Below are 16,579 nucleotides of genomic sequence, written 5' to 3'. Positions count from 1 at the left end.
TCCTGTCCAGGAGCATTTGTTCCAAGTCATGGTTTAAGGGACAAAATATCTGTAGATATGCTCTGCCTGAGTGCCAAAATGCCATCAGGGAGTTCAGATTCCTGTCTGCTTCCTCGTCCTGGAGAACCCCTCAAACTTCACCTGATGGAAGGGGTCTGAGAAGAAACAAGAAAAACTTGCTCTCATTTTTGCTTACTCCAGGCTGCCAGGAGTGGTGTCTCTAGAAGCCTGACTGTATTCTCACTTCAGTTACAACTGGAAATTATTTTGGCACGTGTTTATGATTAAGAATATTTTTGCAGGGCAGTCATACAGGTTCCACCTAGCTCAGGTACTGTGATGGTGTGGGAGTTGATTCTTGTGAGCAGGCTATTATCCACTACTCGAACAGGCTTTAAACTAGCTAGTTTGTGTCCACTGTAGACATGGACTGCTATACATGTAGATTTACTCGCAGATCCATTTCTCTTTTACTAGCCCTCTGTTGGAAACCTAGACTGCAATGCTTGGTTGCAGGACCTACATCTCCCAGTGATTTCAGGATTCTTCCTTTCTTTGGATCAGATCTTACAAAAGCACACTGGAAAAAGAGCACCTGCTGGGGTTATATATCTTTCTGCTTGTTCACTTTTAATAAGCTCGATTGCATTATTGCACAGCCACATTGAAAGCAACAAGGCAATTTATGCACAGTTTGCTCACTTCTCAGTTCCAGCTGTTGTGTATCTTACCAAACTCGCAAATGAAGTCAAATTCCTGGCTGCAGTTTTCAGTCACACCCCACTGATACTTGGCATTCTTCAGGATGTACCCACATGTGGATGAGAAGGGAGATGGCTCATCCTTGTACCAGTTACTGTAGCTTATATCTGAGGTGTCCAGCCAAATCACTGACCCTGTGAACAAAGTAATTGTGTCCCGAATGTTTATTTTCCACTGTAATGACAGAGTCAGAACCTGCAAAACAGGACCGTAGCCCTGCTACTACTGAAACAGAGGTGGGTTATTCTGCAGAGAGATCTTCAATTACATTTTACATTTCACCTGATCTAATCATTAAAAGAGACGCTACCACGTGCCCCTGTGCTCCCAGCCTCAAGATTCTACCATTTCCCTTGTATCAGATCTTGCAGCACTTCCTACTGCAATGAACTGGCTCAGCTTGCGCTTCCACTGGAGACCTAACCCAGCACATTTTTTTCACTGGGTAAGCAGGCTGATCTAATTCCCTGTGCGTTCACACAACCACAAGATTCAATGGAAAGGGTGACAACATGCGACTGGGAAGTGAAGCAGGAAATTAAAACACCTTAATATAAATCTGAAGTTACACCAACAAAAGACAGTGGCTTTGCAGCAGATGTCTACAGAGGGACTAACTGCATTTATTGCCATGTTAAGTAAGCATCATTGCCTGATACAGTTTTAAAAAAGACATTATTTCAAAACCACCTACCGTCAGAAGTTTCATTCAGCAAGGAGTTTGAGATCAGTCCTATCCACCATTCCTGATCCTCAGCAATATGTTTTTGCAAGAACTCTTGAGTTTCCTCATTTTCAATAAAGACAAGGTGCCCTCCTCCTCTCTCACACCAGCTCTGGGCACTTGTGAAGGTACGCTGGAGTCTAACAAACTCATAGCATGAATGGTTGAAAGCTAGCTGGTACTTAGAGCAAGGGATTCCCTCATCAACGGTTGCTTCCTCCACAGCCAAACATACAGCAAGAGAAATTAGAGCTGCGATCCCAAGCCACATTCTCAGCTCAGTGCCCTGTGTGGCACTCGTCTTGCTTATCACATCACCGCTCTTTTTGCTGCCTTCTTCAAAAGCTTGAGATGTCATCCCTGTCACGTCACCAGCATTTCTCCTTCCTCTTTGCTGCTTGCAACAACAGCAGCAACAGAACATGGAACAAATTGCTTCTAATATATAATGGTGACTGTGTCTGAGGGTACACACAACAGGTGTTGATGCCAAGTCATTACAATGACCATTATGAGGGCTATTGTATGAATGTCTCATCCCATGCAAAGTCAATTTGAAGAGAAGACATTGGAGTATTGCTTTTCTCATGAGCAGAGAAGATATATGATGAGCAGAAGTTGATATATGCTGCTGTTGGACACATGGAAAAGTGAGATAAAGCTCCCACATCAAAGGCATCATTGTGTGAACATTGAAGCTGAAGGTCTTTACAACAGCAGCAAAGAGATACAATAGTGAGAGGAGAATGAGGCAAATGAGAAACACAAGGAGTTATGAGATGGGAAAATACACATTGCTCCTCTAGATACATTTAATTGTTTTGGATTGCTTTATTTTTAATAATTATTATTTGAGGTGCTTCTTTTGAATGCTAATGAAATGTCCGTAATTATTTTATTCATCCTGCCTACTTGTTTACACATATGCAGGTTAATCTCACTGTGTCTGTTTGGAGTTCCACACCCCAAGTGAAATGCTCCCATCATCCCTGAAAGGCTAAGCTGCTTGACTATATAGAGCTGCAGTATTTATATCTGCTGAGAGGTAGAAGAGAAGGCCAGAAGTTAAAACATTGATTTAGAAAAGATGAAAGTGTTGCCTTAATCATTAGAACTGCTTGAGAACCCTGTGAGCACATTTGAAAAGCTGCTGAAGGACTTCAGAAATCTACCCCAGCAATATTTAAGAGCTGAAATTCCAAAGTGCTTCTGAACTTCCTTACAAAAGATAGCCATCAGGTTCACAAGGCCACTGTATTAGCAGACATACAGTACAAATAAGCATCCATAGCTATTGTGATCCTCCTGTCCTTGGCATTAATCCATTGAATTTGATGCTATTATTATTAATTTATACCACCACACAGTGGTGGTGACAGTGAAAGAGCATGCACTTATATTTAGATGCGGATCAGTGAGCCACCTACTGCATCACAGAGATGCAGGGAGCGGTGATGTTCGGTTCAATTCCTGCACTGCAGAAATGCCGCTTGCATTGCTCTGTGGAGCTGAAGGTAATGCACGTATCGCAGAGCGTGCCAGCCCAGCTCCAACTTGAAAGCTTTCTTGCCAAGTACGTGCAGTAAGCATTTAAGAGTGATCTTCAATCCCAAGACCTTTCTGGACCTCCAGTTCATAGTCACCTGGCTCAGCTAGATAAAGCAGGACTATGATCAGGGTTCTCAAGATAAAGTTCATGGATAAGTGTTTAATGAGTATGACAATTGTGGGGGAGGAGAAGAAAGAAAATGCAAGGTGATGGAGAGATAGCCACTCTGCTGGATGTCTCCTTTCCCAGTGCACTCGAAAATCAAAACTTACCTCAGCTATGGAAACCTTCGAGCAAATCCCACGTTAATTTCTGACTGATTAATAGAGAGGACTTATGGAGCAGCTGAGATGTGAATATTCAGACTGGGTTTCCCAGCTCTGGAGAAGGCCAACTCATATTCTAATAAGCTGATGGATCTGGCCCCGACGGTGCCCAGACACCTATCCCCTTCCTGGAAGAGCCCACATAGCTGTGGTTATCAGATGGTTCTTCTGAGGATGTCTGCAAACTAGGAGTCCCTTTTGGGCTGCGTACAAAACTTAATAGGCTTCAGTTTGGGAACCCCCAAGCTGACTATTTTACATTCAAACAATTAAAATAGTCAGAGTGGAGGGCAGCTGCTGTTCAGTTAGTTGGCCACTGTGTCTTCTTATGACATTTCCTTCACAGTCCTTGCTGCTTCTTGGGCTGTGCTGACTTGCCAAGCTTTGCAGAAGCTGGCAGCCAGCCCTCCCATTTTGTCCTTTCAGATATGAGAAACATCCTGTTTCTGAAAACAAAAGTGTGACAAAGGAGACTGTACTTAAATATATCTGCCCAGTGATACTGACTATGCATTTCGAGCCTTGATTCCTTGACTCACATTTGTGGTGAATGGATTCTGTAGCATCATCCAATTCTCTCTCTGCAACTGCAAATGCTGCAGAAACATACTGCTAAAAATGCCAGAGCTGGGGGTGCCACAGGCTATCCTCTGTGAGTCTACTCCAAAGCCATTGAAATTAATGGAAATCTTGTCTCTGGCTTTGACGGACTTTGAAACAGGCCCTAAAAAAGAACAAATAATGTTCACAAATGTCTACAAATAAAGCCAAGCTCTCCAAGTGAATCTGCTGCTGGCAACTTCTACAGCAGTGTGAATTTTTTTCCCAATTTACGGTTGCTATAAGTAACTCTACGGCTGCCTACAGCAGATGGGGAATGGAAGAAAGACAGTTTCCCTTTTTTGCAGTTTGTTGACATTGTATATTTTAGTGCCAGTAAAGCAGTCTGTTGGTTTATTCTGTTTACCACAAGGAAGAGAAAAGCATTTATGGAAAAGAAAATACTGCTTTAAAAGCACCAAAATTAGCAGCAAGGGTCCTCAGGAAGAGAGAAAATTCCTGAAAGCCTTTTTCATTCATGGGTGAAAAAATGTCTTGATTTAAAATAAACAGTACTCCATGAATTTACTGTTTTGCAGGAAACATGTATTTTGCGTTCCTCCTCAACAGAAAGACATTTTTTAAAAATAGTTTTCTTATGCCAAAAGTCTGCATGGAAGCTTCACAATACAATGGTTGTGGGTTTTGTTTTGGTTTAGCTTGCTGAATTTGCATAAATCAAATAGTTTAAGAAGTTACTTACATAGCCACATATGCTAGCATGCAAAGGACACGCTATAATAATCTATATTGCTATATAATCTCACCTGTATTGCTACATAATCTCATCTTACATGTTTCAAAAGGCAGTCATGGAAGTGCTTAATTAGAGCTCTCTCATTGTCTTAGGAGGGTGGCTGGCAATTACGATAATTTCTCATCTGGCTGCTCTTGGGAGAGTAACTGACCCCTAACAGTGTTGTAAAGCCACTCTGGTAACTTCACGGAAACATCAAGCATAATGTCAGACATACAGATTCTGGACACACCAAAACCATTCTCTTGCTGGTTTTTGTTTGCCTTTTGCGTAGTTCTGAAGAACTGGGGCAGACTCACAAAAGAAAAGTCTATATATGAGCACTGTTTTTAAGGAGCTATGAGCCCTTTGCCTGTGGCCAAGGCTTGTTAATCTTTGCTCAGTTATAGCTCTCTCCGATGTAGCAACCACCCTCACAGCACGTGTTACATACCAGTGACTTAAACTAAAACATATTCACCAGTTAAAGTAAGGCTTGCAAAGCAGTTGTGTTTTGCAAGCTTTGACTAGAAATTAGTGACAAAGCTTTCTTAATATTTTCACACCCTTACTCCAAGCTGCGATAAAGCTATGAATAACTCCTCTGTTTGTGAACTGTCTTGCATCTGTTGGAATAAGTCTTTCATTTTTCTCAGAAATGTTTTAGGGGGCCCTGTAGATCTCTTACAGAGTCCTAACTTGCCCTTAGGAGTTACACCAGATAGTGGCCATCAAGAGAAAGTCTCTTCAGAAAACCTTTGTTCTATATAAAACATCACAAAAGCCAATAATGAATGATTTTCAGTGGCTCTCAGATGGATCCTTCAAGATTTATTAATTGTTGTTGTTGTTGTTGGCAGTAGAATCTGTTGAGGTGAAAGAAATCTATAACATATTTTGTATATGGTGCTGAAAAAGTTAATAGGTGATAAAAAAAATCATAGTGGCCTACACCGAGATTCTGTAAAGGAACATTCTAGATGGGGATCACTACTCCTAAAAGTTGAACCCCTTAAAGCCAGCTTAGTTTTGGTAGCCAATTCGCAAAGTACTCATAATCACCAATTAATTTTTTTAATCTATGCTTATATATGTAAATTATATGCCATTTGGAAAGTTAAGCTTTATATACCTAAGCTCTACAGAACAGGAGGTGAGGACATGCAGGGCTTATCTAACGCACGAAGTGCAGTAGGCTCACCTTGACACCTTTGCAGACCAGCCTTTCATGCCCCAAATCAGGCACCAAACACTGGATTGCAACTTTTGAAAAATAGAAGCCTGACTTCTTGTTCAATGTAATTGATAGCTCTAGAGCTCAGGACCCCGAATCCAACTGCAAATTTCTCTGTAACTAGCTGCTGCTATTAAAACATAACTTGAATCAATGGGATTTTTGTATTTCTGAACTTTGGCATCCCAGACCTGAGAAAAATTGGTGCCAGAGTTTACTGGGCTATCGGAGAGCTGGGTGCCCAGACAAGGGGGAGAGGTACGGTGTCAACACTGACTTCAGAGTGGTCCTGATTTGTACCCTTGTGCAGATTACAGCTGCATTGTGACAGCCCCAGAACAGCCTGTGATTCCAAAGGGCACTGCAGCACAGCAGGATAGCTTGACAATCCTTAATAGAGGCCAGAAAGTACTACATTTGAAGAGTTAAGGAAGAGAGGAGCTGCCAATGGGAAGGAATAAATCACGCCCCCGTTCATTTTGACTGTTGATCATTTGCCTTGAGGAAGAGCCAAGTAAGTTTTCTGTCTACAGGAAGATATTACCATCTTTACATTCCTGAGTATTACTGAATGTAATGTATAGATTTCATCAGGAATAGAAATATATCTCTATTCTATTCACTGAATAATCATATAAATGTAAAATTGATTTCTATTACTTTGACATTGAAGTAGAAAAAAGATTATATTCAGGTATCATTAACCTGAGACAAGATGGTGAGTGTCCCATTTTAGTGTGTCACATACACTTCTGTGCATTTCCGCAGTGAGCAGAACTGCCTCTTGAAAAAATCTGTTCCATTATTACCCAGATAGGTAGGAAGTCCTGAGTACTGAACAGACTGTCCAGAAAGAGGTGGAGAAAAGCCTCTAGGTACACCTACATCTTCCATCTCTCCAGCTGGCTTTAAAAGAGCCTATCTGCCAATTAGTATAAGAAGGTGGGTCATGATCAAGTTTTGTCCCTTGCTGCTCTCCTGGGCTGCTTGTCCTGAGAGTGAGACCCCGTCATTTGCTGATTGAAAAGAGTTTGTTTTTGTTGTTGTTCTACTGTCTAATTTTCCGTGTGGTAACACAGTGAACTTACCAGTGAGTCCTGCCAAGTTGCAATTTCGATGTTATCATGTTTAGAAAAACAGGGAAAACAATTCTTATCTGGGTCAATAATTAAATCAAACATTCATGCCTGGTATGATAGGGTCAGGATAATGATAAGTAGGACTTATTCAGGAGTTGCTGGGTTGGACATAATTTCTGTTTATAGGATGTGTCTGATTACCTTCTGGCACAAATGTTGCCTGGTTGAGTCCCTGAGGATCTTCTCCTAGGAAGTGTCCCTTCAGAAGCATCTAGTATTGCCTTTGGGCTTGTAGCTTGCCTTTCCTCACCTGTCATATGCTTGGTGCCTTAATACCTCCCTCTTTCCCAGGTAGTTCCTATGTTTTATTGCCTTCCACAGCAGAACTCCAACTATAGGGAAGAAGTGAGTACATGTGCCACGTAAGAACCTGAATTGAACGAGGGCTATTGATGGCTAAGGTTAGCCCTGAATCCCTGTAGAAAGTAGCAGAACTATCTGAACCATCTGCGGACACCTCGTGTTCTTGTGATCATGACTCAGTGGCACAACTTAGATGTGCCATTACCTTAATAGCTTAATAAGAACTGTTCTAAGCATGAAGGGTACCATCCTAGGGTAAAACCTTAATGGGTAGATACAAACGGACTGAACTTTTCCTAGCACATACAGAGAGGCAAAAAAAATTTACTTGGATCTGTATCTACAGCCATCACAACTCCACTGGTGTCTCCACAGTCATTCCAGATTTCCATAAGCATAAGGCTGGCCAGATTTCTAGGGCAGTCCACCTCTTGTTTGTTTTATTTAATTCTGTTACATGTTTTTCTTCTGCTTATTATGAGTTATTTCTGAGCTTACAGACATGAAAACAGAAAGAAAGAAGCTCTTGTGAAAGAGATCAGCTTCACAGTCCCCATAGCGAGAAGACTGGAGGTCCAGCAGTCTCTCTGATCAGGAACGCTGCCTTTGTGTTCAGCACTCTACACTTAGATGCCACCTGGCAAAAACCAGAAAACAGTTCTTTTTAATTTTTCTTTTTAGGCTCTCCCAGAGATGTTCAGTAGGCAGGACAGTGTGTAGCAGCATTAAGTTCTGTCACTGTAAATGTCTATAACACCGTTTCTACACCTTCAGTCACAGAAGTGAATGCCAGCCTTCATGCTGGCATTCTGCCCACTTGAAAACACATTACTGAACTGTATAACATTAAATATTAAAACATGTAAATAGTCCCAGGTTGTTGAGATGTGCAGATAAGGTTATGAAAGTCCCATGGTGTAGGTGCTGTGGCTGCTTGCTTGATTGAAAGTCTGGTGTTTAAATGTCTGAGCATTTGAATGCTTGGGTGTTATGACAACTGGGCAGACTCAGTCTCGTTGGATACTAATATGGGTAGACTGGCAGCTCTGTGCCTCAGATTGAAGAATTATAATACTAATTTACATTGTATTTGTGTTTGACTGAGCAAATTGGTATTTCTGGTGGTATCCATTAAAAATCATTCTATATAAAAGAAAACAGTATTTTTGTTTATCACAAAAAGTACTGAAATCTCACAAAAATGAAAATCTCATCAAGAAAATGAAAATCTTACAAAACCAGTTATTCTGATGCAAACAATACTGATAAAAAGAAGTATTTGACCAAAACTATTTTGATCCAAACAAAATCTGGTCAGAATAGTATACGGAAAATATAGTTATTTAAATTTGAACAAACTCTTTTAGTAGTTTGTGTTTGCAATTACACAAGATAAATATTCCTAAGATAGTACTGGTGGTGTTTTTTTGAAATGAGAACATGTCAGTAAGACAGTAAGAGCTACGAGGATGATTAAGGGACTTGAACATCTCTTCTCTGAAGAGAGACTGAGAGAACTGGGGCTGTTTAACCTTGAAAGGAGACGGCTGAGAGGGGATCTTATTAACGTATAGAAATATCTGAGGCGTGGGTGTCAATAGGAAGGGGACAATCTCTTCTCAGTGGTGCCCGGCAATTGAACAAGAAATAATTGGTTTAAGTTGCCAGCAGTGTGCCCAGGTGGCCAAGAAGGCCAACGGCATCCTGGCCTATCAGAAATAGTGTAGTGAGGAGGAGCAGGGAGGTGATCATGTCCCTCTACTTGGCTTTGGTGAGGCCTCACCTCGAGTGCTGTGTCCAGTTTTTGGCCCCTCACTACAGGAGGGACATTGATGTGCTGGAGTGGGTACAGAGGCAGCTGCCAAGCTGGGAAAGGGCTCAGAACACAAGTCATATGAGGAAAGGCTGAGGGATCTGGGGCTGTTTAACCTAGAGAAGAGGAGATTGAGGGGAGACCTCTGCGCTCTCTACAGCTGCCTGAAGGGAGGTTTTAGCGAGGCAGGAGTTGGTCTGTTCTCCCTAGTAGCAAGTGATAGGATGAGGGGAAATGGATTTAAATTGTGCCAGGGGAGGTTCAGGTTGGATATTAGGAAGAATTTCTTTACTGAAGGGGTTGTCAGCCACTGGAACAGGCTGCCCAGGGAGGAGGTTGAGTCACTGTCCGTGGAGGGGTTTAAGAGACGACAAGTTGCATTGGGGGACATAGTTTAGTAGGTTTATGGGGCTGAGAGAAAGGCTGGACTCGATGATCTTCAAAGACTCTTCCAGCTGAAACTTTTCTATGATTCTAAGTTAGAACATAGGAAGTTCCACCTCAACATAAGGAGAAACTCCTTTACTGTGAGGGTGCCGGAGCACTGGCACAGGCTGCCCAGATAGGGTGTGGCGTCTCCTTCTCTGGAGACTTTCAAACCCACCTGGACGCGTTCCTGTGTGACCTGCCCTAGGGGATCCTGCTCTGGCAGAGGGGTTGGACTGGGTGATCTCTAGAGGTCCCTTCCAACCCCCAACATTCTGTGATTCTATGATTTAACAAAGGTAAGAGCTTATACCTCTGGTACAGTGAGATAGCCATTAGAGTGATTTCAGCAAGAATGACTGTTAAGTTCATAACAGTTTTGCTGTTGGAATCTTTATTTGGTAATAATAGATTACAGTTGATAGTTGGAAGTTCTTAGCATATCTTAAAGTCATATTCAGGTAATGTGACCTTTGTTAATTGGTTTTAATTGGAAATCAAGTTTTATGACAGAAAGGTTGAGATTAAAGTAGATTAAGACATTATATTTCAACAGAAAGATAAGGGATAATATTGATCTCTGATTTATGAATCTGATTTATGAATGTCAAGGGTTAGCGCTGAGCTGGCCACTGAATGCTGACAGATGCTCTCTAACCCCTCTGCCTGCCCAAAAGGAAAGGGAAAAGGGAATGACGCAGACAGGCTTATGGATTGCAAAAGAAAACTAAACCAGCTTTAATAAAACAATAATAGTATTCATAAGAAAACTATGAAAATAATGAAAATATATACACGCCCTTACTTTGCTTTGTGTATATAAGTCTACATCTCAATATGCACACACACACTCTCTCTTTCTTACATTTTTTCCGTACATATATATATATGTGCCTATATAGTGTATGTTTATGTATGTATATCTGCGTATGTGGATGTGTGTGGACTTTGATGCCCTTCAGCTCCTACAGCCTTCTGGTTCAATCCTGCAGTTTATTACTAATTCCAACAAAGCCCATATATTTTCATTTTTAATCTGGCTTCTTAGGTTATTATCACCTGCTTCTGTCAGTGCTTTCCAAATTGAGACAAAGGCTTCATGAGGATCTCCCAAAGTGAAGATAAGCCATCCAACAGACAGCAGGTTAGGAAGAGAGGAGCCATGTACAGGAGGTGTGCCAGAGCAGTCTGTAGCACAAATTGTGTTTTAAATAAAATAAATATGTATATTTATACAAGATCAGTCCGCCTTAAGAAGTGATGTTAAGACATTTTGGGAACAATGGTGATTTAGGTGAAAAATCCGATTTTAGGGTAACCTCATGAAATTGCATAATATATAAGTGTGCAAAGAATCTTTTTATCCTTCATGTTCAGTGGAGCCTATGATTTGTTCTGCAATCACATGCTTTAAATTGAAATAATTCTTTTCTCAGAGGATTTTAAAATTAACAACATTGAACTCAGTTAAGTACCTTATCTGGAAACAAAAGCATAAAGTTAAAAACCCCCCTTGTTTTCAATGATTCCTGCCATAGTTTCACAGAGTGGACTCAGGTCACATATGGAAGAAGACGTTACTGTGAAAAGTTGTTTAACTCGCTTCACTCTGGGACAGCTTGCATATAAAGAAATACAGCAGGTGACTGTTCAGTGATCTTTCTGTTAATTAGCAGAATACCCCAGTTCCAATTTCACAGAATGGAAGGGAAAGGATGACGCCTTGCTTGTCAATCCCAAACAGCCAAATTCAGAACAGTGGGTAGAGATTTATCTTCTTTTTTCTCTCCCTACCTGCCAAGTAGGGCAAGCCCCCCTGCACAGTATCTAAATTTTGTCTCAAATACCAAAGGAGATGTTTCAGTTGTTCTGCATGACTCCTTGGGTGTGCCTGGCTGCTTCATGGTGGGTTCCTAAGGAGCAAACGGGCAAGTTAACCTTTTTCTTACTTCTCCTTTGAATCAGTGAAAGAGCTAATATTAATGAGAATATTCCAGAATTATAGTTTATGTGCTGGGGATTAAAGATCAGCTATTACAAATTGTCAGTCTATAAGCCACGAGCCACTCGCTCACACTGCACTTTGACCTTATCTTTATATGTAACAGGAAAGAGCCGCTCTTAGCGCAGACAGGAGGAGACCACTACCGGTGCCGGAGCCGCTGGGTACAGGGCACGGAAACTGTTTACTGCATGAACGATGGCTACGCTCTTTGCTAGAAATAAAAAGGAACATCCAGAGCCCATAAAAGCTGAGGTGCGAGGTGAGTCGGTGAAAATCTATTCTAATATGAGCAGTTACTTCGATATTTTTAAATGTGTAAACACTAGGAACTTGTTGACCCAAGAGGACGCTGAAAAGGGAAGCTCAGAAAGCGAGAAACGTAAGTGAATTTTGTTTGAAGGACTGATCCTAGATAGTGTTTGTACTGTGTGTTCTTTCTCACTTTAGAGGCATTTCTGTGTACTTTTCCAAATAGTCTGTTTGAACAGGAGTCACTGAAATTGATGGTGAGGGAACAAAGTCTCGGATTTAATCTGGCGGCTCCCCCTCCCCCATGGCTCTGCTCAAGGTTTCGGTTTCTCTCGGTAACCCTTCCCTACCCTCTCGCTGCCTGCTCACCCTCTTCCTTGTCACTGGAACTGGGACTTTTCAACAACTGTAGTTATAAATGGAAGAGCAGTGCTAGTGGATACCCCTGTGTACCCTTAAAACGGGAGTTCAAAAGTTAACCCGGGAAAAACTGCGGCGTATCCTTCCTCGAGGCAGCTGGAAGTGTTCATCCGTAGGGATCAACAGGTGATCAAGCCATTAGTTTTACTACTTCTGTTACTTTACAGAAGAGGTTTTTGCTACAGGTGTAGGAGAGGTTTCTTGCTAAGGACCTCTGTTTAGTAAATACATGGTGTGTTGTTTTCAATGCACCCAAGAAACGATAGGCATCAAATACCAATTTTAAAATCTTTTTCCAAGTACAAAATTTAAAAAGATGACACTTAAAACTTGCATGGCTTTGTTGTTGTTCAGTTTGGTGGCTGAACTGGAAATGATTTTGTTTCAAGCCAGACAAACTGCTTTGTTATAGTGGTTTTATGCTTTTTCGGTATTTTTTTTGCTCAATATAAAAACTTACTATTGAGACATTTGAAATTGTTTTCAAACGAACCTTTTATCAGACTTGATCTGTATAATGGAATAGTTAATTTGAAGAAATACTGCACATTGCAGTAAATAAAACTATCTATACAAAATAATCCTTCATTGGTTATGATCATTCAGTATTTACTAATTATGAAAACTAAAGAGAACATTGGCCTTGTTAAATATTTTGCTAACCCTGAGCTCTGCCAGTATTTTAGATCCTTGTTACTCAATACGTAACTGTATATATGACCCCTGACTTCTAACATCAGCCATAATTTAACCCATGGTCTCCTAAACACTGTACAGGCATGTGATTGTATCTCTGTTGCTATCATAGTTAATAAACTCTGAAATATTTGGAGAATTTACTATGTCACCTTTGTGTCCTCATGGGGTACAGAAAACTGTCATTGTTTCTACCTCAGGTGAAAACTTGAAGCAAAAAAGATATAAGGTACTTAAAAAATTTAGGATATTGACTGGTACCTAGTGTGATCGACAGAAATTTTTAATTCCCACTAAGATGAATTTTCACCTGAAAATCTCACTAGATGACCCATGACCCTTTTTATCATTCTTGCCATGCTAGAATTATGCCAGAATTTACACTGAATTACACCAGTTTCAGAATCACAGCATATTCAGGGTTGGAAGGGACCTTGGAAGATCACCTAGTCCAACCCCCCCCTGCCAGAGCAGGATCACCTAGAGCAGGTCACACAGGTGGGTTTGAATGTCTCCAGAGAAGGAGACACCACAACCTCCCTGGGCAGCCTGTGCCAGTGCTCTTGTCACTCTCACAGTGAAAAAGCTTTTTCTAATGTTTTCGTGGAACCTCCTGTGTTCCAGCTTGTACCCATTGCCCCTTGTCCTGTCATTGGACATCACTGAAAAAAGCCTGGCACTATCCTCCTGACACTCTCCCTTGACATATTTGTAAACATTTACGAGATCACCCTCAGCCTCCTCTTCTCCAAGCTAAAGAGCCCCAGCTCCTTCAGCCTCTCCTCATAAGGGACATGTTCCACTCCCTTCATCATCTCTGTGGCTGCGCTGGACTCTCTCAAGCAGTTCCTTGTCCTTCGTGAACTGAGAGGCCCAGAACTGGACATAATATTCCAGATGTGGCTTCACCAGGGCAGAGTAGAGGGGCAGGAGGACCTCTCTAGACCTGCTAGCCCCCTCCCTTCTAATACACCCCAGGATGCCATTGGCCTTCTTGGCCACGAGGGCACATTGCTGGCTCATGGCCATCCTGCTGCCCACCAGGACTCCCAGGTCCTTTCCCCTGTGCTGCTCTCCAGCAGGTCAGTCCCCAGCCTGTGCTGGTACTTGGGGTTGTATCAAGTCCACAGTGTTTTTAAAAAAATCCCCTTTTTACCCTGTTTATCTCTTCCAGCACCTCTTGATCATTGCACCTATTTACAGTTGCAAATGGCATTGGTGGGAGGGGAGGAGCATAAAAGACTGCTCTCACTACACTGTGGTTGCCCCAAGTACTGGAGAAATAGCAGAGACTACAATCTTCTATTGCCAAACAACAGAAAACTGTAGAAAGGGAAGTGGCAAGAGGAGAAACCTTTGTATTTGAGGCATATAAGAAGACTAAACTTGTTTATCAGTTACTGTTTAGTCGTCAGCCAAACAAACCAAAAAGTTAAAAAAAGAATGTATACTTTCTTAAGATTGTAATCCTATTCTCTCTGAAGGATTCTTTTCTGCTAACTTGTGATTTCCCCACTGTCTTCTCAACAGCTATTTTCAGTTACTCAAGTTCTGTGCAGTTATCTGTATTAAAGGTTAAACCTTGTCTATCTTGTACAAAAAAGTACTATAGTTATTGCAGTGGAACTTCTTGTATTAGAAAGGCAACTGAGGTTTGGTTTTCAAGGCTCTCTAGAACATGATGATGATGATGATAGAAGTCCATCCATCGTATCAACAAATTTTTTATCTTCCTCATGTATTCCAGAACTGTAAAACACCACTGAAGTTGTGTGAGTATTGTTGTATACAATATTAGTTGGTGAGCCTGACTGAAAATGTATTTTAGGTAAAGCTGACATTTCGTTTATGTCCTTCTTTTGCATTTGGATCGTTTTCCCTTGTGTCCTTAATGGCATTTGTTTGAAGAAATGAGAAGCATTCTAGTCTCCCTTACCTAAAAAGGTCAACATCCAGAAGTACTGTCTTAGAAAGTGGTCAAAGCCCCTTTAGGATCTCAGGTCTTGCAGCAAAACAACTGTTACCTCTCTGCAACTGCATCAGCTTTGACAAAATTGAGTATTTCCATGAAATAACATTTCTATCTGTTGCAAAGGGAGTATTAATAAGAAAATGTGTCAGCATATTCAACATGAGGTCAGAAACAAAATTATAAGGGAAAATTAAAACTTCTGAATAGCTTTTTGTGTAGACAATGTTCGGTGCAGGAATTGTGTGGAAAAGTACTATGTGATCTTAAATGTTCCCTCAGTAGGCATATGAATAAAGAAGCAAGTGAAGCTTTTAATTTATTATCTGATACACTTTTGTTCAGCTTTTTAATGACATTCTTTGATAGTTGTTATTTAATTGTGTTGAGTGGTAGGTAATGTATTTCTTGCGGGGATTTGATGAGGAGAATTTTGTATTTATTTATTGTCACATATTGCTACACTTTCTTTGTGTTCAATACTTCGACATTCTGACTAGTGCCACAAAAGCACTCCCAAAATGACACTACACTAAATTGTGTCATTTAATTAATGAAATTGTTACTGGAATTCATTTGGCCTGAAGTTTAAATTGATATATTGAAAGCGAGTGCAAGTCATATAACCTGTAAAATGTGTTTATTTCTGATAAGCTCTAGCTTTTCCTGGCACAAGTAGAAATGTTTAAATGTATCACTTCAAAGTCTGAATGCAGGAAAGCAAGGTCCAACTTTATTTAATTCCTGATATTTGCAGATTACATTCCAGCAATCTCATCTTCTTACAGTAATTTCAACTAGCAATATTCATGCAGTATGTATCTGGTGCCACATTTTGGAGTAGGTCATATAATTAGGTGCTATTACAAATCTTGACTTACACCCCTAGTCTGTCTGCCTGTAGGAAGCCTATGCCGTAAGGAAACTTATCCCTCACCTAATGAGTGGGAACTGGTGTCCTCTTTCTGTTTCTAGGTCAGCTCCCCACTTGGTTGCAGGGGGTACTTATCCGAAATGGCCCAGGGATGCACACAATAGGGGACACCCAGTATAACCACTGGTTTGATGGCCTGGCTCTGCTGCATAGCTTTACGTTTAAAAACGGTAAGTTATCGCACATCAGATTAAACCAACTCTTGGTGCCTCATGTTGCCAATTCTGCTCTGAGTTTGATTAGCATTCCGATGTTGCAGGTTTTGTCTGCAGAGCATGTGTGGCGAGGCGGTCACTGCTTTGGGGGAAGTCTCTCCAAACACACACTCACCCCTCGCTCTCCACAGCAGCAGCAGCAGCTGGGCTGTCTCTGCAGGGCTGTTAGTTCTCCTTTTGTTCAGAAGTGCCAAAATTCAGTACTGTCTGCGCTGCAGGACAGCCTGCAACCAGCTCTGAGCAGGTCACTGCAGGGAAGCCTGTGCCTTCCACCCAGAGCCTCGGAATCAGCTGGAAGTACTGTAGTAGCTGTTGTGGATGAACAACCTAGTTTCAGGGAAGACTAACATTATCCTTTGGAGATTTGGTTACAGCTATAACAGATGCCAAGAGAGAAACTGGGCCACTGTGTCACTTCCCATACCAAACCTCACTTAGGTATACTTGACACCCCTACAAGAAGTCCTCCTGCTTGTCAG

At 41.3% G+C, this 16,579-nt stretch overlaps 2 protein-coding genes across 2 annotated transcripts in view; one reads left to right on the top strand and one right to left on the bottom strand.

The window, feature by feature from the left end:
* Window positions 1-1,844, bottom strand: part of PKD1L2 (polycystic kidney disease 1-like 2) — a 38,339-nt gene extending 36,495 nt beyond the window's left edge. Inside the window, 2 exon segments of the mRNA XM_009873394.1 lie at window positions 732-896; window positions 1,457-1,844. Coding sequence (XP_009871696.1) covers window positions 732-896; window positions 1,457-1,844 — 553 coding nt within the window.
* Window positions 1,845-11,812: 9,968 nt separating this feature from the next.
* Window positions 11,813-16,579, top strand: part of BCO1 (beta-carotene oxygenase 1) — a 15,828-nt gene continuing 11,061 nt past the window's right edge. The window contains exons 1-2 of the mRNA XM_009873393.1: window positions 11,813-11,876; window positions 15,927-16,055. Coding sequence (XP_009871695.1) covers window positions 11,813-11,876; window positions 15,927-16,055 — 193 coding nt within the window. The remainder of the gene's footprint in view (window positions 11,877-15,926; window positions 16,056-16,579) is intronic.

This window comes from Apaloderma vittatum, unplaced genomic scaffold (assembly GCF_000703405.1).
Source record: "Apaloderma vittatum isolate BGI_N311 unplaced genomic scaffold, ASM70340v1 scaffold11137, whole genome shotgun sequence".
NCBI classification, from domain to species: domain Eukaryota; kingdom Metazoa; phylum Chordata; class Aves; order Trogoniformes; family Trogonidae; genus Apaloderma; species Apaloderma vittatum.
This window is presented reverse-complemented; position numbering and strand designations above follow the sequence as displayed.